This window comes from Lithobates pipiens, unplaced genomic scaffold, assembly GCF_037356315.1.
Source record: "Lithobates pipiens isolate NorthernLeopardFrog02 unplaced genomic scaffold, aLitPip1_a1.2 Scaffold_8, whole genome shotgun sequence".
Classification (NCBI taxonomy): domain Eukaryota; kingdom Metazoa; phylum Chordata; class Amphibia; order Anura; family Ranidae; genus Lithobates; species Lithobates pipiens.
In genome coordinates, this window is record NW_027507903.1 from 59,243,626 (window position 1) to 59,271,000 (window position 27,375).

Below are 27,375 nucleotides of genomic sequence, written 5' to 3' on the forward strand. Positions count from 1 at the left end.
ATTAGCTGAATGCAATTATAATACAAGATTTTTTGTGTTAATGCTGGTATTTTTTTTTTTATGAATTGATAAGTATACAGAATGTTTCTTTTTATAACTGCCTAGAGATCAGCCATAAATGTCTGTTTCTAATCTGCATTTACATGTAGCAATTGGAATCTGACTGGAGAACAGATCATTTCCTTTCTGGCTTTATTATGATAATAAAAAGGAGCAAGAAGTTCACATCTGCAATGCAAAATTTTATCTCAGAAACACAACGAGGGAGAAAGTTCCTATATAATTGTGCATAGCTTGCTTCTTATGGCCTTACCTTATAGAGTGCATCTTTTAAACTTTGAAGTGTTGTTCCAAGCTTTAAATCAGTCACCGAGCTGAACCAGTCAAGAAGCACAATGTAATCAGCATGACCCCTTCCATCCCATACAGCTTTTGATTCCTCTGGAAGTTTACTTTCAATTTTGGATGCTGTAAATCTGAGGACAAAAAAGGGAAGATCTCAAAAACAATTTTACATCTTTATTAGTACTACTGTACTATTTACACAACCACTAGGACCCACACTTGTACACAGCCTGCAGAAGTGACTGCTGCTACATGCTACTCCAGCCCTGCCACCGGCGATGGCAAATGGTAGGCATAAAAATCACGCGATATTAAAAAGCAATATGGGAAGCAGAAAGTGCTGTCCCTACACGTTTCAACCGCTAAGTCTTCTACTGGGGCAGTAGAAGACTTAGCAGTCAAAAAGGTGTAGGGCCAGCACTTTCTGCTTCCCATATTGCTTTTTAATATCACGTGATTTTTATGCGTACCATTTTTCCTGTATGGTATTTTAACCTCAATAAACCTTCATTGGTTGATCTATGCTATGTGGAGAGTCACCATATCTTTTTCCCCCCTATATGCTCGGCATCTGATGGATACCTCTGGATCAACACTTGAGGGACCAATTCTGGCAGTCTATCCAGATTGGAGCTATCTGCTGTGAATCCTATTGAAGTGGACGTGGATTCGTGCCTCAGTCTGGGCGTTATCTTCAAGCCGGGTACCGACCATCATTGGCTATTGAGCCCCTTCAAAGCCTGTATGATGCATTGCCGTATGGTGTAGGTTTCCACCAGTTATGGTAAGAGTATTTATTCTCTTATCTGTGTACATTAGCCCTTCAAGTAGAGGTTATTTGGATTGTAATCTGGGGATTTAAGACACAGTTTCTTGAGTGGACTCTTACAGGTGGACATCCATCTTTTAACCTATGGTTACTGCTTTTGCCCTTTTGACACTGCCAAGGACTTATCACTTTGTTGTCACTTTATTTTTAGCGCTATACTTCAATTTTTATTTTCTTGTTTGGATTTCGAGTGTTAGCAGCTTTACTGTGCTATTTCACACATTTTTATTCACACATATTTGTTGTAATTTTTTATGGTTTAGCGCAGTATTTTCCTCACTTGCACATGCCTCTGTACTAGGCGATAGCAGGTCACTGGCGGACATCGAATCTGCCCGGCCCAGGGACATGCTCCCGCAGCATGTAGCGGGCGCCTGCAACTACGCCTGTGCGAGCTGCCATACAGCTACTGCGATTTGTGCAGGAGAGCCGACCTTTCTGCCGTATAACAACGGCAGCTAGCCGGAAAGTGGTTAAATACGTTTATTGCTAGCAGCTGTTGTAGCTGCTAGCAATGATCACTGTGTTCTCCCGGTAGATGGCTTCCCCCACTCCCTCCCTGAGAGAACACAATGGCTCTGTAGAGATCCCCCCCCCCCATCTACACTGACTGGTTGTTGCCGGAAAGAAAATCACCGTCTATGACTGGCCTAAGACATTTAGTAGCAGCAGCAGCACACTTTTTGTATCACCTGTCATGACGGTGCTAAAAAACAAAAAATAAATAAAGAGTCCTTTATACAGCAGATAATCACTACTATAAGAGGTTCATTTATATTGTGAAACAATGAAAGTAATCTTATATTGACAGGAAAGAAGATTTTCCTATGACCAACCTAAGAAGTATTAGTTGATGTGCCCATCAAATGCAGCTTACCAGTGCCTGGATCACACACAGCGGCGATCTCCCACTGTGTCATGGAGCTTGGATTTTAATTGCCGGGCGGCCACTGTTACAAAGTCTCGGCCACTATGATACACGTTACACTGATTCGCTGCTGAACAATTCAGACCCGTCTGTGATACAGCGGGAGATCCCCAAGGAGGAAGGGGAGCACTCTGGCTCTACCCCACCTCAGCTTGCAGCACCTGGGCACGGTGCACTCTGTGGATCGGCCTTGCCACTGCAGCCACAGCTCAAAGCGGCCCTAGGGAAATTTCCCAGGAACTCGGTAGGCCAGTTCAGCCCTGATCCTGGTGGACCAGTCCTGTGAGCTGTTTGTAACCGGTCTGCGGGCCATAAATGGTACTTTGAGACCCCTGGCATAGACACATTGAATGAAATACACTAAAAACTTTTTTTTTTAAACTACAATGTTGTGTTGACCTGCCTTGCATTAACATTTAACATGCATGCGTTTGTACACAACACAGGTCAACGCAGTGCAGTAGTGGGAACAGGATATAACCCCAAAGAGATGCTGTGGAAAGGCCTCAAGAGAGCGGTGCAAAACAGACATCCTACAATGGTGTCTGAGCTGAGGAAGTTTTGTAAAGGAGGAACGGTCAATTATTCCTCATGAACATTGTGCAAGTCTGATTGAGAGCTACTGAAAGCGGTTGCTTGAAGTCACTAATGCCAAAGGAGGTTGGACTGGCTTTAACTACAAGTGTTCACTAAAGCCAGTTATAGACTGTTCAGCAGGGAGCGGCCGAGATTCGAACCATGTATGGGAAGGCTGACTGTACCCAAGTTGATTGATTGATTTCTGTGGCTGAAGATCGCAAACCCGGAAGACAGACCGGGTGAACATGAACGATGCCGGGGAGAAGGGAGAGCGGAGAGAGTGCAAGACTGCAGGGCTGCATTTTAGGCAAGTCTGTCATAATGTATTAGTATGCAGTACATGCTAGTACATTATGGCTTAAGGCTGCCGGGGGACCCGTTATTAACCACTTCAATACAGGGCACTTTTACCCCCTTCCTGCCCAGGTCACTTTTCAGCTTTCAGCACTGTCGCACTTTTAATGACAATTGCGAGGTCATGCGACCCTTTACCCATATATAATTTTTCCATCCCCGACCCCCACCCCCACAAATAGAGCTTTCTTTTGGTGGTTTTTGATCACCACTGGCTTGTTTATTTTTTACGCTACAAATAAAAAGACTTTTTGTTATAATAAAAAATCGAATAAACTCAATTTTAGTCATACATTTAGGCCAAAATGTATTCAGCCACATGTCTTTAGTAAAGAAAAATGTCAATAAGCGTATATATTTATTGGTTTGCGCAAAAGTTATAGCGTCTACAAACTAGAGTACATTTTCTGGAATTTACACAGCTTTTAATTTATGACTGCCTATCTCATTTCTCGAGGTGCTAAAATAGCAGGGCAGTACAAAACCCCCCAAATGACCCCATTTTGGAAAGTAGACACCCCAAGAAAATTGCCGAGAGGCATGTTGAGCCCATTGAATATTTTTTTTGTCCCAAGTCATTGAATAATGACAAAAAAAAAAAGGTTTACAAAAAGTTGTCACTCAGTGATATATTGCTCACACATACCATAGTTATAAGTGGAATTGCACCCCAAAATATATTCTGCTGCTTCTCCTGAGTACGGGGATACAACACGTGTGGGACTTTTTAGGAGTCTAGCCGCATACGGCACCCCAAAAACCAATCACTGCCTTCAGGATTTCTAAGGGTGTAAATTTTTAATTTCACTCCTCACTACCTATCAAAGTTTAAAGGCCATAAAATGCCAAAATAACACAAAAACCCCCCAAATGACCCCATTTTGGAAAGTAGACACCCCAAGCTATTTACTGAGAGGCATGTTGAATCCATGGAATTTTATATTTTGCCACAAGTTGCGGGAATATTACAAACTTTTTTTTTTTGCATAAAGTTGTCACTAAATGATATATTGCTCACACATGCTATGGGCATATGTGAAATGATACCCCAAGATACATTCTGCTGCTTCTCCCGAGTACGGGGATACCACATGTGGGGGACTTTTTGGGAGCCTAGCTGCGTACGGGACCCCGAAAACCAAGTACTGCCTTCAGGATTTAAATATAAAAACGCTACCAAAAAAAAACAAAAAAAAACTGTTAGGGATCAGGCCTGACTCTGCGATCGCAGCAGTCATGTGCTTAGTGTTTTGTAAGTGACAGTGATCGATCGATACTGCACTTGCGTGGGCTGGGCGGAGGAGCAAAACGCAGGTGCTAGCAGGTATCTGGGCTGATCCCGCTAACAATGCGTTTTTTTGGAAACCTAAACTGCTGGGGACGCTAGTATAGATCTGATCAGATACTGATCTGTTCAGATACTATACCACTACATGAGGTGTATGCTTTGCGCATGGGTGTTAGCGGTACTGGCACTAACCTAGCGCTGCCTGGGGTGACGCAGACCCTATCTGACCCTAAAACCTAATTGATATCACCCGCCGGGTGATCAGGGGGTTAAACCTTTATTGGGTAATAAATGGTGGGTGCCCTGATGCTATAAAAAGCAAACTAACCAGCGTCACCCGTAACACTTATGCGTTGATCACTGGTGAAAGGGTTAACTAGGGGCAATCAGGGGGTTAAAACCTTTATTAGGTAGTATATGGGGGTCCCTGACGCTACATAAAAACCTGACGGGGAACCTAAAAAATAACTAGCTACCTAGCGGCACCAGTGACACTAATGCAGCGAACAGAAAAACGATCACTTAGTGACACTGGCAAAAGGGGGTGAAAGGGTTACCTGGGGGGCAATCAGGGGGTTAAACCTTTATTGGGGAGGGGTAGGGGGCTACCCTGGACCTAACACTAACTGCCCTAACAATTTTTACAGTTACAACTGACACTAAATACAGTGATCAGTAAATAAATGATCACTGCAATCAGTGACACTGGGTGGGGGGTGATCGGGGGGGTGATCAAGGGGTGACTGGAGGTTAAAGTGTGCCTATGTGTACCTACATGTCAGTGTAGTGTTGGTGCACTTACTAGGATGTCTTCTCTCCTCGCCGTCCAGTAAAAAAGACCGCCCCGAGGAGAGTGACATCACTTCCTCCTGCCTGTGTTTACACTACACAGGCAGGGGAAGCTTCTCATTCGCCAGAAGCGAACGAGAGGGGATGGCCAGAAACCAACGGCCATCCTCTCATCCCGGATCGCTCCTGAAGCGAAACGGACCGCCGCAGCCAGCGGGAGGGGGTCCGATCTGACCCCCACCCGCTGGAAGACAGGCACGTACGGGTACGTGCCTGTCCATGCCATTGTGCCGATGTATAATTGCATGCGGCGGTCCTAAAGTGATTAATCAAATTATCTTTGTCTATTGCTGTGAATTGGATGAGGATCCGGTTACAGTTTATGGCAAATTACTGCAGTAAACCAGTTAACTGTTCTTGCCACTGTAAATTGACTAATCACCAGATCTATTTCTGGCTGGATGACATTGATCTTTAAGGTATATAAAATAGGGAAAGGCTTACCACCTAACAGCTCAGTGGATTCAATAGTCTATAGTCTATAGACTATAGAGTCTAGTGTAAGAAAATAAGCAAGTGAAATCTATTTACCTATGCACTGGCAAGATATGCCCCCTTTTTTTCCCCTATGTGTGAACCACCTTTAAAAAAAACAAATTGTCATAATACATGGTAATCATAAGTAGCAATCAAGCCAAAAATAAATAAATAAATAAAAAAATCATAATTAGGTTAATGTTGATACCCAGGAGATATGGCCTCTTCAGGCACACTAACAGAATGCTGAATGTGAGATTCATCAAAATCATTTGCTTTTCGAGCATCCATTATGATGACATTAATTTCGGGGTCCTTCATCATTGCAAATAATTTCTCTGGGGTAATGGATCCTTGAGGCACTATAAAAAGAAACAAGGAAACAAACATAAAAGATTGACACCAACCAATTGCACTCATTAAAGCACACTGTAGCAAAACTGAACTGAGCTACTACCCTTCTAGAAGCTGGACTTCTTCTCTGACATATTAGTACTGTACTCTGGGGAATATTAGTATCTGTAATTGATTTGCTTTCAATCACCTTATAAAGTGTATGAGTAAACTTATCTTAAAGAAAAGGTATAAAATATGAGCAGCAACTGGATATCTAAAGCTTAACTAACCATATATGTGGGATGCACAGTGGAGACCTGACTATATTCTGCTTTTTGCTTGTATACAAGATTATCACCAACTAGATATCTAAAAGGTGGCCATATACTATAAGATTTCTCTTGTTCAGCCCAAGATATTTCTGATTCCCCCATCCATGGTGAAAAGTGTGGATGCAGGAATCTCACCTGGCAGCTAACGTATTGTGTCAGCAACTGTCACAATACCTGAACAGTGGCTGCATCTGATTGGAAAAATAAATTCCACCCAGCCCCTTTTTTCCCTAGGATGTCAGACGGGAGGAAGCCGACAGGGCCAGCCATGGCTTCAATTCACTCTGTGTATGAGTGCTGAAGCCTGTAGACCAAGAATAAAAGGTCCCGGGTTCCTGAAAACAGACAGACAATGTGAAGTCAGAGCCACTCACCCACACCTGCACACTTGTCAAATTAGGACGAGTGGCTGTGTCTTCATAGACTTACATAGCCTCCCTTAACGCAGCACCTGATGGCTCCAGCCACATAAACCAACTGCTGATGTGCAGTGTGTAAGTCTCATCATGGATATGAATTAGGTCTATGGCCAGCTTATAGTCAATCTTATTTAGCCACAGATATCAGATGGCAATAGCATGTGCAGTGGGGCCCGGATCTTTCACTGAACAGAAACCTGGACTGTTTAAATTCATACCATCTGAAGAGGTTTCCTTCTTGGGTATTAAATCTTTCTTATCACCGTTTGCCTAAAACAGAGAAAGAAATTAAATTTCAGAATTTAAAACAAGCAAATACATATCAGGCCTAATTCAGAATCCAGACAGTGTAAAAAGTAGTGCCAATGTGGACAATGTAGCAGCTTGTGGCACTAGATTAGAAATGGAGTTAACAGATCTGACTCAAACTGGGGTATCAATGTTCATTCACTTTGAACATTAATAATGTTCCTTCTGTTGTCCTTTAATAAATCATTTTGAATCAGATGCAGTCACTGTTTGGATCCCGCCAGCTGCTGAATACAACAGCCTGCAAGGGAGATTTCTTCATTGAAACTTTTTAGTGTTGATGGGGGCATCTACTAGGTTTCTCTTGTTTGGTCCCCAGGCTGAACGTGTATGGCTAAGCGTTACCCTTCAAAAAGTATACATCAATATAAAGTACACTAATAATCCCTGGTTATTGATGAGAAGGATGATGTTGTTGCGCATGCACAGAGAATTAGCAGTACAACCGTCAAAATTTTAACTAGCAAGACATGCCAGCTTCACTGATGCTATTCACATAACAGGATCTGGTTACAGATAGAAGCTGTAAAATCATTTGAAATACAAAAAGATTTCAGTTCTGATAAAAAGGTAAGACAACTTTCTGAGAAGGAACCGACTCATACAAACGCAAAACCATTAAACCCATTATGCCGCATACACACGATTGGATTCTACCGGACAATCCGCCCGTGTGTGGGCTCCGGCGGACTTTTTGTTCCCAAAAGTCCAGCGGACATAGAAAGAAGTCTTGACTCAAAATTGTCCGCTGGACAATCCGCCCGAAATGAACGGACTTGCCCACACACAGAGTAAAGTCCGTTCATTTTGAATGCGACTCCAGGTAGCCAGGACTAGCGAAGGAAGTCAATGTCACCGCCTCCATTGGCGAGATTGACACCTTGCGAGCCCATAGCCTGGTATAGATTTAAAGGGGAACCTCTACGCCGAAAAACGGCGTGGGGGTCCTCCCAAAGTCCATAGCAGACCCTTATCTGAGCACGCAGCCCGGCCGATCAGGAAACCACCTTGTCCCCATGTTGATGAGGACAAGGACCTCTTCCCGACAACCCTGGCCGTTGGATGTCGGGGTGTCTGTGGGCGTGGGGGCTTATCGGAATCCGGGAGCCCCCTTTAATAAGGGGGCCCCCACCCTATGTGAATGAGTATGGGGTACGATGTACCCCTACCCATTCACCTGGGGGGGAAAAAAAAAAAACAATGTTAATAAAAAAATAAAACACAAGACAGGTTTTTAAAATACATTATTAGACAGCTCCAGGGGTCTTCTCGCCAGACTCCTCCGATATCTTCTGCTCTTTTACTAGCGGAGGAGCCCGGCTTCTCCTTAGTCACCGCCCAGGGGTCTTCTCACGCTCTCCAGTTTTTCTTGCAGCTCTTTTACTAGCGTTGGCCTGGTCTTCTTCTGAAGGAGGAGGAGGCAATAGCACTGGGCCAACGCAATTAAAAGAGCTGCAAGAATATAGCGGAGGCCCGGCAAGAAGAACCGAAGAGCGTAACAAGACCCCCGAAGTCAGAAGAAGACCCCCGGACGGCGGCAAAGGAGAAAGCTGGGCTCCTCCGCTAGTACAAGAGCTAGCGGTAAAAGAGAAGAAGATAGCAGAGGAGTCCAGCGAAAAAGGCCCCCGAAGACGGAATAAGACCCCGGAGCGGTGTTGTGTTTTTTTATTAACATTCTTTTTCCCTAGGTGAATGGGTAGGGGTACATCATACCCCATACTCATTCACATAGGGTGGGGGGGGTCGGGATCTCCCGGACTCTGATAAGCCCCCCCGCAGACCCCGACAACCAACGGCCAGGGTTGTCAGGAAGAGGCCCTTGTCCTCAACAACATGGGGACAAGGTGCTTTGGGGGGCCCCCCCTTCCCCAAAGCACACCCCATGTTGAGGGCATGCGGCCTGGTATGGCTCTTTCCTGACCAGCCGGGCTGCGTGCTCGGATAAGGGTCTGCTATGGACTTTGGGGGGACCTCCACACCGTTTTTTTTTTTCGACATAGGGTTTCCCCTTTAAATCCATACCATGTGACGGGCTCGCGAGGTGTCAATCTCGCCGATGGAGGTGGCGACATTGACTTCCTTCACTAGTCCCCGCTACCTGGAGTAAAGTTCAAAATGAACAGACTTTACTCCGTGTGTGGGCAAGTCCATTCATTTCAAAAGTCCAGCGGACCCCCGCCATAGTCCGGCGGACCTAGTCTGCCGGAAAAGTCCGGCCGTGTGTGGGCAAGTCCGCTCATTCAGAAAGTCCGGCGAACCTCCGCTGCAAAGTCCTGTGGATTATCCGCCGGATAGTCCGATAGGTCCAATCGTGTGTACGTGGCATTGGAGTGCAGAATTGGCCAACATCTGGGCTGTGGGTGGCCTTTTTGATTTTTTTAGATCACATGCAAGCACTGTTTGGGTCCTACCAGTTGCTGAGTACAACAGCCTGCAAGGGAGATTCTTTCATTGACACTGTTAAGTGTGGATGGAGACATCTACTAGATTTATTTTGATTGTCCCTTGGTCTGAACGTTTACCCTCTAAAATTAGAGATATACAGAAGAGCTGCAAATAATGCAGTTAGGAGGGTTATGTAAAAGATAGTTGGTGTATGACAAACTCTAGATCAGTGGTCTCCAAACTGTGACCCGGGGGCCTCTGTTTGCCTTTATCCAGCCCTTGGGGGATCAACAGTGGGGAACAATTCCTTAAACTGACACCAATGATAGGGAACAATTCCTTCTACTGATACCAATGATGGGTCACTACGCCTCCCACTGACACCAATGATCGGACACTATTCCTCCTACCGACACCAATGATCGGACACTATTCCTCCTACCGACACCAATGATCGGACACTATTCCTCCTACCGACACCAATGATCGGACACTATTCCTCCTACCGACACCAATGAGCGGACACTATTCCTCCTACCGAAACCAATGATCGGACACTATTCCTCCTACCGAAACCAATGATCGGACACTATTCCTCCTACCGAAACCAATGATCGGACACTATTCCTCCTACCGAAACCAATGATCGGACACTATTCCTCCTACCGAAACCAATGATCGGACACTATTCCTCCTACCGAAACCAATGATCGGACACTATTCCTCCTACCGAAACCAATGATCGGACACTATTCCTCCTACCGAAACCAATGATCGGACACTATTCCTCCTACCGAAACCAATGATCGGACACTATTCCTCCTACCGAAACCAATGATCGGACACTATTCCTCCTACCGAAACCAATGATCGGACACTATTCCTCCTACCGAAACCAATGATCGGACACTATTCCTCCTACCGAAACCAATGATCGGACACTATTCCTCCTACCGAAACCAATGATCGGACACTATTCCTCCTACCGAAACCAATGATCGGACACTATTCCTCCTACCGAAACCAATGATCGGACACTATTCCTCCTACCGAAACCAATGATCGGACACTATTCCTCCTACCGAAACCAATGATCGGACACTATTCCTCCTACCGAAACCAATGATCGGACACTATTCCTCCTACCGAAACCAATGATCGGACACTATTCCTCCTACCGAAACCAATGATCGGACACTATTCCTCCTACCGAAACCAATGATCGGACACTATTCCTCCTACCGAAACCAATGATCGGACACTATTCCTCCTACCGAAACCAATGATCGGACACTATTCCTCCTACCGAAACCAATGATCGGACACTATTCCTCCTACCGAAACCAATGATCGGACACTATTCCTCCTACCGAAACCAATGATCGGACACTATTCCTCCTACCGAAACCAATGATCGGACACTATTCCTCCTACCGAAACCAATGATCGGACACTATTCCTCCTACCGAAACCAATGATCGGACACTATTCCTCCTACCGAAACCAATGATCGGACACTATTCCTCCTACCGAAACCAATGATCGGACACTATTCCTCCTACCGAAACCAATGATCGGACACTATTCCTCCTACCGAAACCAATGATCGGACACTATTCCTCCTACCGAAACCAATGATCGGACACTATTCCTCCTACCGAAACCAATGATCGGACACTATTCCTCCTACCGAAACCAATGATCGGACACTATTCCTCCTACCGAAACCAATGATCGGACACTATTCCTCCTACCGAAACCAATGATCGGACACTATTCCTCCTACCGAAACCAATGATCGGACACTATTCCTCCTACCGAAACCAATGATCGGACACTATTCCTCCTACCGAAACCAATGATCGGACACTATTCCTCCTACCGAAACCAATGATCGGACACTATTCCTCCTACCGAAACCAATGATCGGACACTATTCCTCCTACCGAAACCAATGATCGGACACTATTCCTCCTACCGAAACCAATGATCGGACACTATTCCTCCTACCGAAACCAATGATCGGACACTATTCCTCCTACCGAAACCAATGATCGGACACTATTCCTCCTACCGAAACCAATGAGCGGACACTATTCCTCCTACCGAAACCAATGATCGGACACTATTCCTCCTACCGAAACCAATGATCGGACACTATTCCTCCTACCGAAACCAATGATCGGACACTATTCCTCCTACCGAAACCAATGATCGGACACTATTCCTCCTACCGAAACCAATGATCGGACACTATTCCTCCTACCGAAACCAATGATCGGACACTATTCCTCCTACCGAAACCAATGATCGGACACTATTCCTCCTACCGAAACCAATGATCGGACACTATTCCTCCTACCGAAACCAATGATCGGACACTATTCCTCCTACCGAAACCAATGATCGGACACTATTCCTCCTACCGAAACCAATGATCGGACACTATTCCTCCTACCGAAACCAATGATCGGACACTATTCCTCCTACCGAAACCAATGATTGGACACTATTCCTCCTACCGAAACCAATGATTGGACACTATTCCTCCTACCGAAACCAATGATTGGACACTATTCCTCCTACCGAAACCAATGATTGGACACTATTCCTCCTACCGAAACCAATGATTGGACACTATTCCTCCTACCGAAACCAATGATTGGACACTATTCCTCCTACCGAAACCAATGATTGGACACTATTCCTCCTACCGAAACCAATGATTGGACACTATTCCTCCTACCGAAACCAATGATTGGACACTATTCCTCCTACCGAAACCAATGATTGGACACTATTCCTCCTACTATCACCAATAATGGGACACTGATACCAATGATGGGACATTAATCCTCTCACTGATAGCAGCACGGGGCACTACTCCCCCCACTAAGTACAGGGATGGGGCACTATCCCTCCCACTGGACACAGATGGGGTGCTATTCCTCCCCATATCATCAAAGATGCATCATTGTTTGCGCCCACTGATGCCAGGAAAATTTCAACACCCAATGGCCACAGTCTGCCCCCCGTTAGGTCCAAAAGGACAGTAAACTGGCCATTTGTTTAGAAAGTTTGGAGACCCCTGCTCTAGATGCAACAGTAAAAGCCACCCCAAATGTTAATATGGAGACTGCAGGTTCTACTTTATTATGCATAATCTTGTAACAATAATCACTACATGTTGAATTGAAATTATTTTAAGAAAGAACTTCAAGGGACCATGGTCACACTTGTAAGAGACAGCAGATGTCTAGAAATGAAAGGTCATTTTCTATTTGACTGACTATACTGACTGCACAGCATCCAAAAAAGAGAGACAGCATGAAGTAGCACATATGTGCCCATCCCCATGATTAAGCCATGCTATTGGCTTTGGGTAGTAGTGAGCAGTCTGCTTTCATTGCAATAAATCTTGGCTGGAGATGAAGACTTTGGCGTGAAGCCCATTATTTGAATAGTTAGAATGATTCTAATTTATTATTTTTTGATTACATGCATGGGAAACTTTACCAATAAACTTTTATCGCTATGCTGAGAAATATTCCCCGGAGTTTCCTTTGGTAAGAGCTTTGCATCCTTCCTCTTCTGCTCTTCTTCCCGGTCTAGTTCTTCAAGTCTCTTTCGCACTTCAGCTTCCTCATACCTGATGGAAAAGCAAAAGTAAGCACACAAAAAGACTAGTTTAACTGTATCCTTTTATTATTATTTAATAAAAACGATAACATCTTGGTTGAAAAAAAAAAAAAAAAAAATACAAAAAAATACAGCAAGACACTGATACTGCCTGCCCACCCAATAGCAGTACGGTTACACTACACAACTGTCACACTCCAATGCCATGGATCAAGCTAGAGAGAAATGAGTGGGGTCTGTCTTAGTCTGGTCACTATTGGGTGAGAGCTGCCCACTGTCTGGGTAATCAATGACACCTCAGGCAAGTACTGGAAAGAGAGGAGAGGCAAGCCCACATCTGACACTGGTAAAGCTACACTTCAAAATTAGAAAGCCTTTACCATTCATTATAAAATATAATTACTCATGATAAAAAGACAGTATTGCCATCAATTCATCAATGAAATGGCTACCCTCTCCGTTACCTTTCTTCATAATAAGGAAAAAATAGAGAAATGTAAACTTGTACTGACCTATTTTTAAGGCTTTTTGAAAGTTTTTCAGCTTCTTCAATCGCCTTTACTATTGTATTAGGACCAATCAAGTCTTTGAAGTAATCCTTAAAACAAGCACAAAATTAACAATTTCTTATAAAGAATATAAAATAATGTATATACTGTACATACACACCCATCCGAGTTCTAAGCACAATATACTCTTGCTTACCCTGCAACGCAACAAGTGCAGTGATGGGCCTTAACCCTTTCATGACTAAGCCTATTTTTGGCATTTGGTGTTTACAAGTTAAAATCCATATTTTTTGCTAGAAAATTACTTGGAACACCCAAACATATATATATTTTTTTTAGCAGAGACTCTAGAGAATAAAACGGCGATTGTTACAATATTTTATGTCACACGGTATTTGCGCAGCGGTGTTTTAAACGCAACTTTTTGGGAAAAGGGACACTTTCATGAATTAAAAAAAAAAAACGAAACAGTAAAATTGGCCCAATTTTTTTTGCATAATGTGAAATAAAATGATACGCCGAGTAAATAGATACCAAACATGTCACACTTTATAATTGCACGCACTCGTGGATTGACGACAAAGTACGGTACCTAAAAATCTCAGTGTGACAGTTACCAGGTTAGCGTTACAGAGGAGGTCTAGTGCTAGAATTATTGCTCTCGCTCTGATGATCGCGGCGATACCTCACATGTGTGATTTGAACACCGTTTACATATGCGGGCGCGACTTCCGTATGCGTTTTCTTTGCTTCGCGAACAAAAAAAAAATTTGATCACTTTTATTGCTGTCACAAGAAATGTAAACATCCCTTGTGACAGTAATAGGTGGTGACAGGTACTCTTTATGGAGGGAATCGGGGGTCTAAAAGACCCCCGATCCCTCCTTTACACTTCAATGTATTCAGATCGCCGAAAACTGCGATTCTGAATACTGTATATATTTTTTTTTAAACCGGCGCCATTGGCAGCCGAGTAAATGGGAAGGGACGTCATGACATTGCTTCCGTGCTTACAATTAGGCTTACAATTAGGCTTACGATTACGGCTTCGTTCCAGTTTCTCCCCAGCAGCCGGAGGCATCGGAGCTTGAATCGGTGCTCCCAATTGAGAGGGAGCATCGGTAACAGCGGCGGGAGGCGGGGACGTCCCCTCCCGCTCCTCCGGCATAACAGCCGCTTTTAGCCGCTTCGGTTGTTATGGCTGGATAGCCAATCGCCCGCTGTAAAAAACGCTACCGGGATGATGCCTGCAGGTGCGGCCATCATCCCGGTATACCCCCCGGAAGCAGAGTACGCAGATCTGCGTACGCTCGGTGGGAAGGGGTTAATACCCACACATGCGTCTGTCAACTGAGGCCTCCCACAAACAGCTCTTGGTCTCCAGTTATCATGATCATGTGACCATTGTGACAGCCACAGAGGTCACGTGATCAGCAAGTCTGACCAACCCCCCGCCTTAAGACTTAGTTAAAACATAAACAGGTTTGAGTAAAACCCTTTGCCCCTTTTGAATACAGGAACCTCTACAATCACTCCTTGATGCACTAGATGTAGTGCCTGAAACAATACGTTTTTTTGGAGGGGGGGATGCAGAGGAAACGCTGGATCTTAGAAATGTCTGGAGGGGGAACCCCCTGCAACTCGAGGTGACCCACTCGTCCCGAATTGTTGTTGTTTACCAAATGTCCGCAAAGTACAGCAGCATTCCCCCCTCCCAATGGAGTGGGGGCGCCCCCTCAAAAGGAGGGCTTGGTGCTGAGTTTAGAAGAATTTTGGACCCAGGGCCTTTTCTGGCCCTGTGGCTTGCCCCTGGAGCTCTGTTGGTGGCGGTACCTGCCCTGATGCTGAGATATTTGAGGAAGCAGTCCCTGGGTTTTTAAACAAGGGACGTTTGGTGCTTTTCTTCACAGGAAGTAGAGAACTCTTCCCTCCGGAAATCTTTTGGATATATTTGTCCAAGTGATCACCAAATAAACGTTCCCTGTGAAACAGGAAACCTGCCAATAACTTAACAAGGAAGCTCGGTTGACCAGTTCTTAAGCCATAAAAGTCTGCACATAAGTACAGACAAGAGAGCCAAACGAGAAACTTGCTTTATTGAATGCTTTAAAAGAATCAACAGTAAAACATAAAAGTTCTGCCAGAATGTTCCCAATCAGACTAGGAGATTCCGGTGAGGGAGGCTTCTTGCCATCCTACGGGATGGAGGTAATCATGCTGGCAATCCTGTACTCCAACATGGCTAGGGCTGAGGACAGTTCATCTTTAGTGATAAAGGGTGAAGCAGCAGCGTTGACTGTAGGCCTAATACCAGATAGGCTTAGTGGCTCAGATTGCCCGGGAGCCTCCGGTCTTTCAAGGGATACAACCCTAGGGATACGACTAGATTCATCAGGAACTACTGATGACATGGGTGTGACCTTCCCTATGGTGTTAGTCCCACTCTTTTTGGAAGATATTCAATGTCGTAAACAAAGAGTACTTGGGTGTAGTTAAAACACCTCAGAAGGGAGATCCTTTAATAGGGCTCACCAAGGCCCTGTGCAACAATACTGCTAAGCACCTTTAGCTTGCCAAGCAACACCTGGTGACTCATGTGACCCAGGTAAGGAAAAATGAACCACTGGAAGGGTCTGTTCAAAGCCTGCACTGTGTCCCACAGCTGCCTTCTGGAAGCACAGCATGCCTGGCCTACACAGCTTAAATAAGCTGGGTGTGTGTTGATACGTTCTATGCATGTGTGCACACACATGTGCGCGAACCCGGTGAGCGGGCGTGACTGTATGCGCGTACAACACTAATCTTCGTGCACCCAGATAAAGGCTACAGCGCATGTGCTGCGAAGCCGCCTGCGCCATGGCCACCAAGCACACAAACTGCTGAGCCCAGCAGCGCCCTTGAAAACGCACGTGCGCCATTGCGAACCAAGGAGAAATGGCACACCGTCGTGTGCCATCATACAGGTAAAAAACAGGCAGACAAGCAAAAAAGGTACACTTTGCAAACAACCACAGCTAGCCCAGAACTTACCCTTTCACGGCGGGTTCCTGTCACTTGGACCTTCAAGGACTGGGTACCCTTTCATGATTAGGGTCCACTCCCTTGGACCTGTACAGCACCCTGCAGGAAATGCCTTAGCACTGTAGTGTCCAGGATTTCCACTTTGTAGGGTCCAGCGCCCGGAGGCCACGTTACAGGCAAAACCTTGCAGGATCTTGAGTCTTCTTTGCAAGGCTCGGGTACCATTTATCCAAGCATAAAAGCCTGTGTCAAATGGACCCGATTGGTCAATCCCTTGGTTTATTTTTGAAAGCGTTTGTGGGACTAGAGAGCTCAAACAAACCATGTCATCCACCTTGCAGACACTGGAAAAAACGAAAGTACTTCCTGTATGGGAGGGGTTATATAGGGGATCACTTCCTGTCTGAAGACCTTTGGTCTACCAGTGTCCACTCACCTAATGATGAAGCATAACCCGGCAGATAAGGAATATTAGCCTGACTCGGAGTCCCATGATGTATGAAAAAGAAAAACATATTTTCTGCATATTTTATTTACTGCAATGTTACTTATACAATCATGGTCAAACATTTTGGCACCCCTACATTTCTGTCAGATAATGCACTACTTCGCCCACAAAATTGTTGCAATTACAAATGTTTAGGCATGCTTATGTTTATTCTCTTCTGTTTGTATTGGGAAGACAAACAAAAGTGGCTAAACAAAAAGCCAAATCTGACACATTGCACACAAAACTCCAAAAATGTACTGGACAATTATTGGCAGCCTCAAATTTAAATATTTGGCAGCATACCTCTTGGGGGAAAAAAAAAAAAAAAAAACAGGATTTTTAAAACAGCTTACCTGTAAAATCCTTTTTTTGATGTACATCAAGGGACACAGAGCCATAGTAGTTACTATGTGGGTTATATGGGCCACTGATAGGTGATGGACACTGGCACGCCCCTAAGGCAAGACGTGTACTGCGTATACAACCCCTCCCACTACTGGGAGTCCTCAGGTTTTGTAGCCAAGCAATACAAGCGTACACCAAGAAGGGAGGGACCTCTGTGTCACCTGATGTACATCAAAGAAAAGGATTTTACAGGTAAGCCTGACATATCACTAGGAAGAGGTCGGGTGAAGAAACCATTCCCCCGGAAATAATTGTTGGCGCCTCAAGTAGTCCGCCTGCCAATTCTGTATTCCTGGAATTAATATTGCCGATAGGCAAGGAATGTTGTGTTCTGCCCAAGCTAGAACAGGATTCACTTCTTTTTGGGCTGCACGACTTCTCGTGCCCCCCTGGTGATTGATGTAAGCCACACCCGTGGCATTGTCGGACTGAATCCTGATAGGACAATCCTTTAGTCTGACCGTCCAAGACTTTAGAGCCAGATGAATTGCCAGAATCTCTAAAATGTTGATAGGAAAGGTCCTCTCCAACGTGGACCATATACCCTGGACGGAATCTTCTTCCAGGACCGCCCCCCAGCCTAGAAGGCTGGCATCTGTTACCACTTTCCAGGATACGATTTTCCCTTTTGGAGGTTGCTGGATGCCAACCACCAATTTAGGCTCTGACGTACGTTGGGAGCTAAGCGTATTGGAAAATCCAAGGCCTGAACTTTTTTGTTCCAGGCTGCCAGGATTGTGTTTTGTAGCAATCTTGAATGAAACTGCGCGTAAGGGACGGCCTCGAAGGAGGCCACCATTTTCCCCAACAATCTCATACACAACCGAATGGAAGGATTTTTCTTTGCTTTGATGAGTTGAATTAGTTCTATAATGGAACAGATTCTTGTCTGGGGTAGGAATACCTTTTTCTGTATGGTATCTAAGACCAGACCCAAGTACTGCAATCTCCTTGATGTTTTAAGGGGGGGTTTTCTACGTTGAGAATCCAACCTAGAGATTCCAGGTAGTTTACAGATGTGTCCAGACTCTGGTTTAGACGTGAAACTGAATGATCTATTAAAAGCAGATCGTCTAAAATCGGCTAGGACCATTATGCCTTGAGCCCTTAATCTGGCTAAAGGAGGTGCCAGAATTTTTGAGAACACCCGTGGTGCTGTGGCTACACCGAATGGCAGGATGATTTTCTATTTGGAAGCGCAGACATTTCTGGCGAGCGGAAAATATTGGCACATGGAGATATGCATCTTTGATATCGATAGAAGCCAAAAATTCCCCTCCTTGCAGGGTGGCAACAACCGATCAGATTGACTCCATGCGAAAGGATCGGATGTTCAAGTGCCGATTCAGATCTTTGAGATCTAGAATATGTCCTACTTCACCGTTTGGTTTTGGAACCATGAAAAGGTTTGAATAAAAACCTGTGCCCTGTTCCACTAAGGGGGCCTCTGATATCACCGACTGGGATAATAGATGATCCAGTGCTAGAAGGAGAGCCTTCTTTTTCTCTGGGTCCTTGGGAAAATTTGACCTTAGAAAACGAGGAGATGGAAAATCTCGGAACTCTAGTTTGTAACCTAGAGAAACAGTGGAAGCCACCCATCTGTCTTGACATTGTTCCTGCCAGATCCTTGAGAATTGCAGGAGCCTTCCCCCCACCCGAGTGAGTGAGGGCGGCCCTTCATAAGGAGGCTTTAGCATTCTGTTTTGTGGGCTTTCTGCCCCAAATTTTTTCTGACCCTGGTGCTGCCCTTGGGGTCTTCCCCTTGAACCCGACGGTGAGGAAGCACGGTTGAGGAAGCACGGTTGAGGAAGCACGCTTAAAAGGAGAAATGATTGAACCTCTTCTTTACTGGTAAAAGAGCTTTTCCCATTAGAGATCTTTTGGAGGCATTTATCCAAGTTGTCTCCAAATAACCGTTCCCCCATGAAAAGGGAAACTGGCTAAGAGCTTTTTGCACGGTGCTTCGGCTGACCAACTTTTCAGCCATAGAACTCTGTGAGAATGCACTAGTCCAAGCACAAGCTTTGAGGCTTGAATGATAGAAACACAGCGCGTCTGATATCAAAGCCCATTGCTGGGCCTGCTCATCAGGCAGAATTTTACAACAATATTGGGGGCACAGGAGGAGGACCAGACCCCCCTTCTTACTGGAGGATCTGTTGTAGCCGTAGAAGAGGAGAAATTAAGGCTTCTGTGCCGTTTCTAGCATCAAGCGGTGAGTGCTCAATACAGCCCCCAGTGGTGATACATAGGCATGACAACATTATACATAGAAGGAGAAATTCCTGAGAAAACCTCCCTTACGTTTTCCTCACAGCAGGGTTTATCTGAGATAAGATCCAGTCTTCACCCTTCACGGTGGGCTCCGAGACCTTTTAGGAAACCTTCAGGAACAGGGGAACCTCAGGTTACCCACAATCCTGGACCTGCGACAGCACCCTGCCAGTAAAAACTTTATGGCCTTACTACCAAAAAGTACTGGATCCCAGGGTCCAGCTCTCTAAAAAGAGAAGCGTTCACAAGCAAAACTTTGTTTCTTCAGACACGAGGCCCAGGTGCCATCCATTGAGCCCATAAAGGGACATCAGAACGGATCCGGTCAGCATGACTAGCCCCAGCAGGGAAGCTTCCAGTGGAGCTCAGCAAAGCACATCTATACTCGTGACCAACTCCTTAGACACTGGCGAAAAAAAATGGAGGACTCCCAGTAGTGGGAAGGGTTATATAGGGAGTACACTTCTTGCCTTAGGGGCGTGCCAGTGACCATCACCAATCAGTGGCCCATATAACCCACATAGAAACTACTATGGCTCTGTGTCCCCTGATATAAGAAAAGAAAAACTAATCAATCACTTCCTGTAACCATCAATGCATTTCTTACACCTCTCTACTGGAACTTTGGAGCACTCTTTCACCAACTGCTCCAGGTCTCTCAGATTTGAAGGGTTCCTTTTCCCAACTGCTGTTCCCATTTTCTGGCCAGTTCAGTACTCACCAGTGTTTTTGTCCTAAACCAATTCTGGGGGCTTTTTGACGTGTGCTTTGGGTCATTGTCCAGCTGAAAGTCCCATGACCTCTGATGGAGACCCAACTTTCTGACACTGGGCACTACATTGCACTCCCAATATTCTTTAGTAATCTTCATATTTCATAATGCCACACACACGGTCAAGACATCCAGTGTCTGAAACAGCAAAGTAACCTCAAAACATCAGTGACCCTCCACCATGTGCAAATGTAGGGACTGTGCTCTTATCTTTAAAAGGCCTATTTATTTTTTTTCCTGAAAAACAGTAGAATGATGGGCTTTACCAAAAAGCTGCAATTTTGTCTGTCCACAGCACATTCTCCCAAAATTATTTTTGCTTCCTCAGATAAGTTTTGGCTAATGCCAATTTGTTTTTTTTATGTTTGTGGCAGCAATTGGGTCCTCCTGGGTCTCCTACGATAGCATCCCTTTTCATTCAGATAGTGACATACAGTGCGAGCTGACACAGTAGTACTCAATGTCTGAAGGTCAGCTTGAATTTGTCTGGAAGTTGATCAAGGTTCTTTATCCATCATTCCAACAATTGTTTGTTGCAATCTCTGATCAATTTTTCTCTTTTGTCCACATCCAGGGAGATTAGCTACAGTGCCATGGGCTGGAAACTTCTTGACACTGTTGCGCACAGTGGACACAGGAACATCTCTGGTGATGGACTTGTAAGCTTGAGATTGCAATGATTCCTTACAATTTTGTCCAGTCTATTCTTGGCATTTTTTGTGTCATACCAATACAAAACAGAAATAAATATGAGAATGCCTAAACCCTAAAGCCACAGATTAATGTTAGAAATACAAAATTAACTTTAATAACTTGTATAAAAAAAATGAAAAATCTAAAAATGAGCATCATACCTGGTTTTGCTTGAAATCTGACCTCTTTTTAATTAGTTCAAATACAAATAAAAATTTCATGTAGAGAACATAAGCTTTTTCCTCATCTCCATCAAGCCGACACTCTTCTGCTTTCTGAATTAATTTGGAAGCACTGTTGACATAGCTAAAAATATAAATAATTTATAAATACATATATAAAAATATATATTACACACATACACACACAAACACTTACTATAGGAACAAATATAAATAAATACACACACCAATTATATAGAAGAGAGAGCGCTTTCTTTTGGTGGTATTTGATCACCTTTGCGGTTTTTATTCTTGGTGTTATAAACAATAAAAAAAGTGACAATTTTATAAAAAAAATTAAAAACGCATTTTTTTTTTACATTTTGCTATAATAAATATCCCCCAAAAATATATAAAAAAAACATTTTTTTTCCTCAGTTTAGGCCGATACGTATTCTACATATTTTTGGTAAAAAAAAAAAAATTAAAAAAAAAAAAAAAAAAAATCACAATAAGCGAGTATTGATTGGTATGCACAAAAGTTCTAGCGTTTACAAAATAGGGGATAGTTTTATGGCATTATTCATTTTATTTTATATTTCTTTTTATTTTTTTTACTAGTAATGGTGGGATCAGCAATTTTTATCATGACTGCAACATTATGGCAGACACATTGGACGCATTTTTGGGACCATTGTCATTTATACAGCAATCAGTGCTATACAAATGCAGATTCCTGTGTAAATGACACTGGCAGTGAAGGGGTTAACCATTAGGGGGCAGTGTATGGGTTAAGTGTGCCCTGGGGAGTGTTTCTAACTGTGGGGGGCATGGCTACATGTGACACACCACTGATCTCTGGTCCGATCACAGGGAGCAGTGATCAGCGACAGTGTCACTAGGCAGAATGAGGAGATGCTTGTTTACATTAGCATCTCCCCATTCTTCCTCCCCATGAGGCAACTGTGGGTATCCCTGCGGCGATCGAGTCCGCGGGACCCATGACTCGGCTCACGGAGCTTGCCATTGGCTGGCCACCTCTTAAGGGCAATGTACAGGTACGTTAGATTGCCTGTACGAGCCCTTCTGCCGACGTATATTGGCGTGAGGCGGTCAGCAAGTGGTTAACCGATTAAATCGAAACAATAATTGGCCAACTAATCGATTAGGAAAATAATCATTAGTTGCAGCCCTACTGTTCAGGTTATCAAGTCTGGTAAACCAAATTTAACTACTTTTATTTTTTATTTTTATTTTTTTAACCTTGAAGCACCTAAAATGACTCTTTCATAACACTCATTCAGCACCACTAAATTATAGAGAACAGAATTGCAACACAAGAACAGCCATCACAAAATAAACCACCCACAGGAAATCTGTGATTTAGATAACAACGATTGCTAAACCTTCTGATGCGGGTTCATGGAAAGGCAAAACTAGTATTAATTACAAGAAAATTAACAATGGGGCCAAGCCGTTGAATTATATCTAAACCTCAAAAAATGTATTAGACTTCAGCTTACTAGTTCTCATATGTGATGGTTTTGCAAGTTTTCATTTTCCAGGCTAAGAACCTTTTTATAACAAGTACAAAATATACCTGATCTTGCCAGAAATGTCATGTCCTTGTCACTTTCTGCCTATGTGGAACCCATGACCCACCTCACCAAAGATGCAGTGGAGGAGTGAGGGTAACCACCCAGAGACAAATGTGTTTTATCTGCAATACCAGGTGAAAATCTAGCAAAAAAAAAAAAAGACTGAAAAAGGGAAAACTAATACAGACACACCATCTAATGATTGTTAGGCTGCACTGTATTAAAGGAGAAAGAAAGACATCACAATAACTGACCCGTTAAAAGAATGTCTCCAATTAGCACGGATCTGTTCTGTATATAATTTTGGAAAAAAAAAAAAAAAGTCTTCTGAATTTTTTCTTTAAGGCTGCAGGACCGCAAATCTGCAGTGCTCTCAGTACAGAGGTGGGTCCAACAACAGTGCAGAATTTCAAGGAGCCACCGGCATCCACAGCTCCCAGGGTTGTCAAGTGTTTTTAGGTGGAAAGAATTCCCATCCAACATCTGCAGAAGAAGGCAAAGAACCATAGCTTTGCAGTCATGTGACCTCATAGAAAATCAGAGATCAGAGCTAAAGGGGAGCAAGATTTAGCTGGATTTACCTTCTACTTTATTTTTTTATTTATTTTGGGGCTTACATATGTTTTAAAGTAATTGTAAAGCTTTCCATATACCCAGTGAAGTGACTGGCCTCAGGTGATTCATCTTTGTGTAACAAAATTCTTCTATATAAAGCTGTAAGTTTATCTGCAGTATTCTCTTCTCTGCATCCATTCAAAGTCCAGAATTTATAAAGCTTGTCTCTACCATCAAAAAAAAAAAAAAAAAAAAGGGGGGGGGCGGAGACAATTACTGCAGAGCTGAAATTACACTGCAGAGCTCAGTAAGGAGAGCTCTGAGAGTTGATTGGAGGGAAGGGATACACCCCCTTTACACAGCACATTGGAACAGAGCTAAGGCTGTCAATCCACTTGAGTTCCCTCCCGTCACCATGTATCTCTTGGTGTCAGGAAAACTTGTCAGAAGCGATTCATGCTGATAGCAGAGGAAGGAGACAGCAGACAGAAATTACACTTAGTGCTCTTAGTTGAGACAAGTACACAATATAGGATTTGTTCTCATTTTATACAGGTGATACTTGAAAATTTTGAATATTGAGCAAAAGTTCATTTATTTCACTAATGCGACTTAAAAGGTGAAATATATGAGATGAGATAAACACATTACATGCAAACGCAACATGGTTCGAGCTGTGATTTGTCATTTTAGTGATGATTATGGCTTACAGCTCATGAAAACCCCAAATCCACAATCTCAGAAAATTGGAATATTGTGAAAAGGTGCAATATTCTAGGCTCAAAGTGCCCCACTCTAATCAGCCAATTAAGCCATAACACCTGCAAACGGTTCCTGAGCCTTAAATGGTCTCTCAGTCTTGTTCAGTAGGAATCACAATCATTGGAAAGACTGCTGGCCTGGCAGTTGTGCAGAAAACCATCATTGGCACCCTCCATAAGGAGAAAAAGCCTCAGAAAGTAATTGCAAAAGAAGTTGGAAGTTCCCAAAGTGCTGTATCAAAGCACATTAATAGAAAGTTACGTGGAAGAAAAAAGGTGCAAAAGCAGCAGGGATGACCGCAGCATGAAGAGGATTGTCAGGAAAAGGCCATTCAAAAGTGTTGGGGACATTCACAAGGAGTGGACTGAGGCTGGAGTCAAGAGCCACCACACACAGACGGATCCTGGACATGGGCTTCAAATGTCGTATTCCTCTTGTCAAGCCACTACTGAACAACAAACCATGTCAGAATCGTCTTACCTGGGCTAAAGAAAAACAGACCTGGTCTGTTGCTCAGTGGTCCAAAGTCCTCTTTTCTGACAAGAGCAAATTTTGCATCTCATTTGGAAACCAAGGACCCAGAGTATGGAGGAAGAATAGAGAGGCACACACTGCAAGATGGTTCAAGTCCAGTGTGAAATTTCCACAGTCTGTGTTGATTTAGGGAGTTATGTCATCTTCTGGTGTTGGTCCACTGTGCTTCATTAAGTCCATGGTCAACGCAGCCATCTACCAGGAGATTTTGGAGCACTTTGTGCTTCCTTCCTTAGACGAGCTCTATGTGGATGCTGACTTCATTTTCCACTTGGCACCTGCCCACACTGCCAAAAGCACCAAAACCTGGTTCAATAACCATGGGATTACTGTGCTTGATTGGCCAGCAAACGCGCCTGACCTGAACCCCATAGAGAATCTATGGAGCATTGCCAAGAGAAAGATGAGAGACACGAGACCGAACAATGCAGAAGAGCTGAAGGCCGCTATTGAAGCATCCTGGTCTTCCATAACACCTCAGCAGTGCCACAGGCTGATAGCTTCCATGGAGGCAGTAATTACTGCAAAAGGGGCCTAAACCGAGTACATATGCATGCTTATACTTTTCAGAGGTCCGATATTTTTCTATGTACAATCCTTGTTTTATTAATTGCATGTAATATTGTAATTTTTTGAGATTGTGGATTTGGGGTTTTCATGCGCTATAAGTCATAATCATCACAATTATGACAAATTACGGCTTGAACCATCTTGCTTTGCATGTAATGAGTCTATCTCACATGTTAGTTTCACCTTTTAAGTTGCATTAGTGAAATAAACTTTTGTGCGACATTCTAATTTTTCGAGTATCACCTGTATGTGAGGTTTATGACCACAGATCTTGGTTTATGATGACAGATCTTGGTGAACTCTTAAAAAAAACCTTGAAAAAAGTATTCATACCCCTTGAAATTTTCCACATTTTGTCATGTTACAAACAAAAACGTAAATGTATTGTACTGGGATTTTATGTGCTAGACCAACAAAAAGTGACACATAATTTTAAAGTGGAAGGAAAATGATAAATGGTTTTCCAAATTTTTTACAAAATAAATATCTGAAAAGTGTTGTATTCCGCCCCTTTGCAGAGATCCACAGCTCAGGTGGGAGAATCTGTTCACAGGACAACTATTAATTGTGCAATCCACAAATCTGGCCTTTATGGAAGAGTGGCGAGAAGAAAGCCATAGTTGAAAGCCATGTGGGGGAAACAGCAAAAATGTGGAAGAAGGTGCTCTGATCAGACAAGACCAAAACGGAACTTCTTGGCCTAAAAGCAAAACGCTGTGTGTGGTGGAAAACCAACACTGCACGTCACCCTAAACACATCATCCCCACCGTGAAACATGGTGGTGGCACATGTGGGGATGCTTTTCTTCAGTTGGAACGGGGAAGCTGGTCAGAGTTGATGCGAAGATAGATGGAGCCAGGGCAATCTTAGAAGAAAACCTGTTAAAGTCGGCAAGACTTGAGACTGGGACGGAGGTTCACCTTCCAGCAGGACAATGACCCTAAATATACAGCCAGGGCTACAATGGAATAGTTTAGATCAGTGGTTTTCAACTCCTGTCCTCAGGACCCACTACCAGGCCAGGTTTGCAAGATAACGAAAATACATTACAGGTGATATCATTTGCTGCTCAGTGATTGCAGTCTGCATCTCCCCAAGGTAATACTTAAAATCTGTCCAGTTAGTGGGTCCCGAGGACAGTAGTTGAGAACCACTGGTTAAGATCAAAGCATATCCATGTGTTGGAATGGCCCAGTCAAAGTCCAGACCTAACTCCAATTGACAATCTGACTTTAAAATTGCTGTTCAAAGATGCTCTCCATCCAATCTGACAGAGCTTGAGATATTTTGCAAAGAATAGGCAAACATTTTAATCTCCAAGTCTAGGATGTGAAAATCTGGTAGAGAAATACAGCTGCAAGTCTTTTTGGGTAATTGCAGTGAAAGGTAGTTCTACAAAGTATTGACTCACGGGGGGGCAATACAAATGTACGCCACACTTTTCACGTATTTGTAAAAAATTTGGAAAACCATTTATCATTTCCTTTCACTTTTGTGCTATTATGTGCTATTTTGTGTTGGTTTATCACATAAAATCCCAATAAAATACATTTACGTTTTTGGTTGTAACATGACAAAATGTGGAAAATTTCAAGGGGTACGAATCATTTTTCAAGGCACAGGAAAAAAAAAAAAAAAAGGTGAAGGTAATCCAAATATCCAGGGCACCCCTCCGGACCCCGATGCACACTGCAGCCGTGATGCTGAAGCAGAGGCCCGTACACCCAATACACAGCCCTGGAGTGAGTATACATAATGTTCATGAATGCAAGTGCTCATTGGTCAGTGCAGCCACGTGACCATGCTTACCAATAAGAAGCCCATCTCTGGTTTCTTCTTCCGGTAAGGTATCTCAAAAGAAAATAAGCACTTCTTATTGATCAGCATGGTCAAACTGATCAACAAGCGTATTAAAATGGATATTCACTCTGTTGTGTGTATCGCAGTGTGCAAACTGT

General features: G+C 43.7%; 1 protein-coding gene across 5 annotated transcripts in view; it reads right to left on the reverse strand.

Moving 5' to 3' along the window:
- USP8 (ubiquitin specific peptidase 8) overlaps positions 1-27,375 on the reverse strand; it is a 104,707-nt gene that overhangs the window by 42,538 nt on the left and 34,794 nt on the right. For 4 of the 5 annotated variants that reach the window (XM_077470847.1, XM_077470846.1, XM_077470849.1 and 1 more), the window contains 6 exons: positions 21,398-21,542; positions 13,582-13,667; positions 12,947-13,079; positions 6,955-7,006; positions 5,858-6,011; positions 314-476 (listed from right to left, as the gene is read on the reverse strand). In XM_077470847.1, coding sequence (XP_077326973.1) covers positions 314-476; positions 5,858-6,011; positions 6,955-7,006; positions 12,947-13,079; positions 13,582-13,667; positions 21,398-21,542 — 733 coding nt within the window. Of the gene's footprint in view, positions 1-313; positions 477-5,857; positions 6,012-6,954; positions 7,007-12,946; positions 13,080-13,581; positions 13,668-21,397; positions 21,543-27,375 lie in introns of those variants that run through there. The other variant, XM_077470850.1, reaches the window with a different exon arrangement.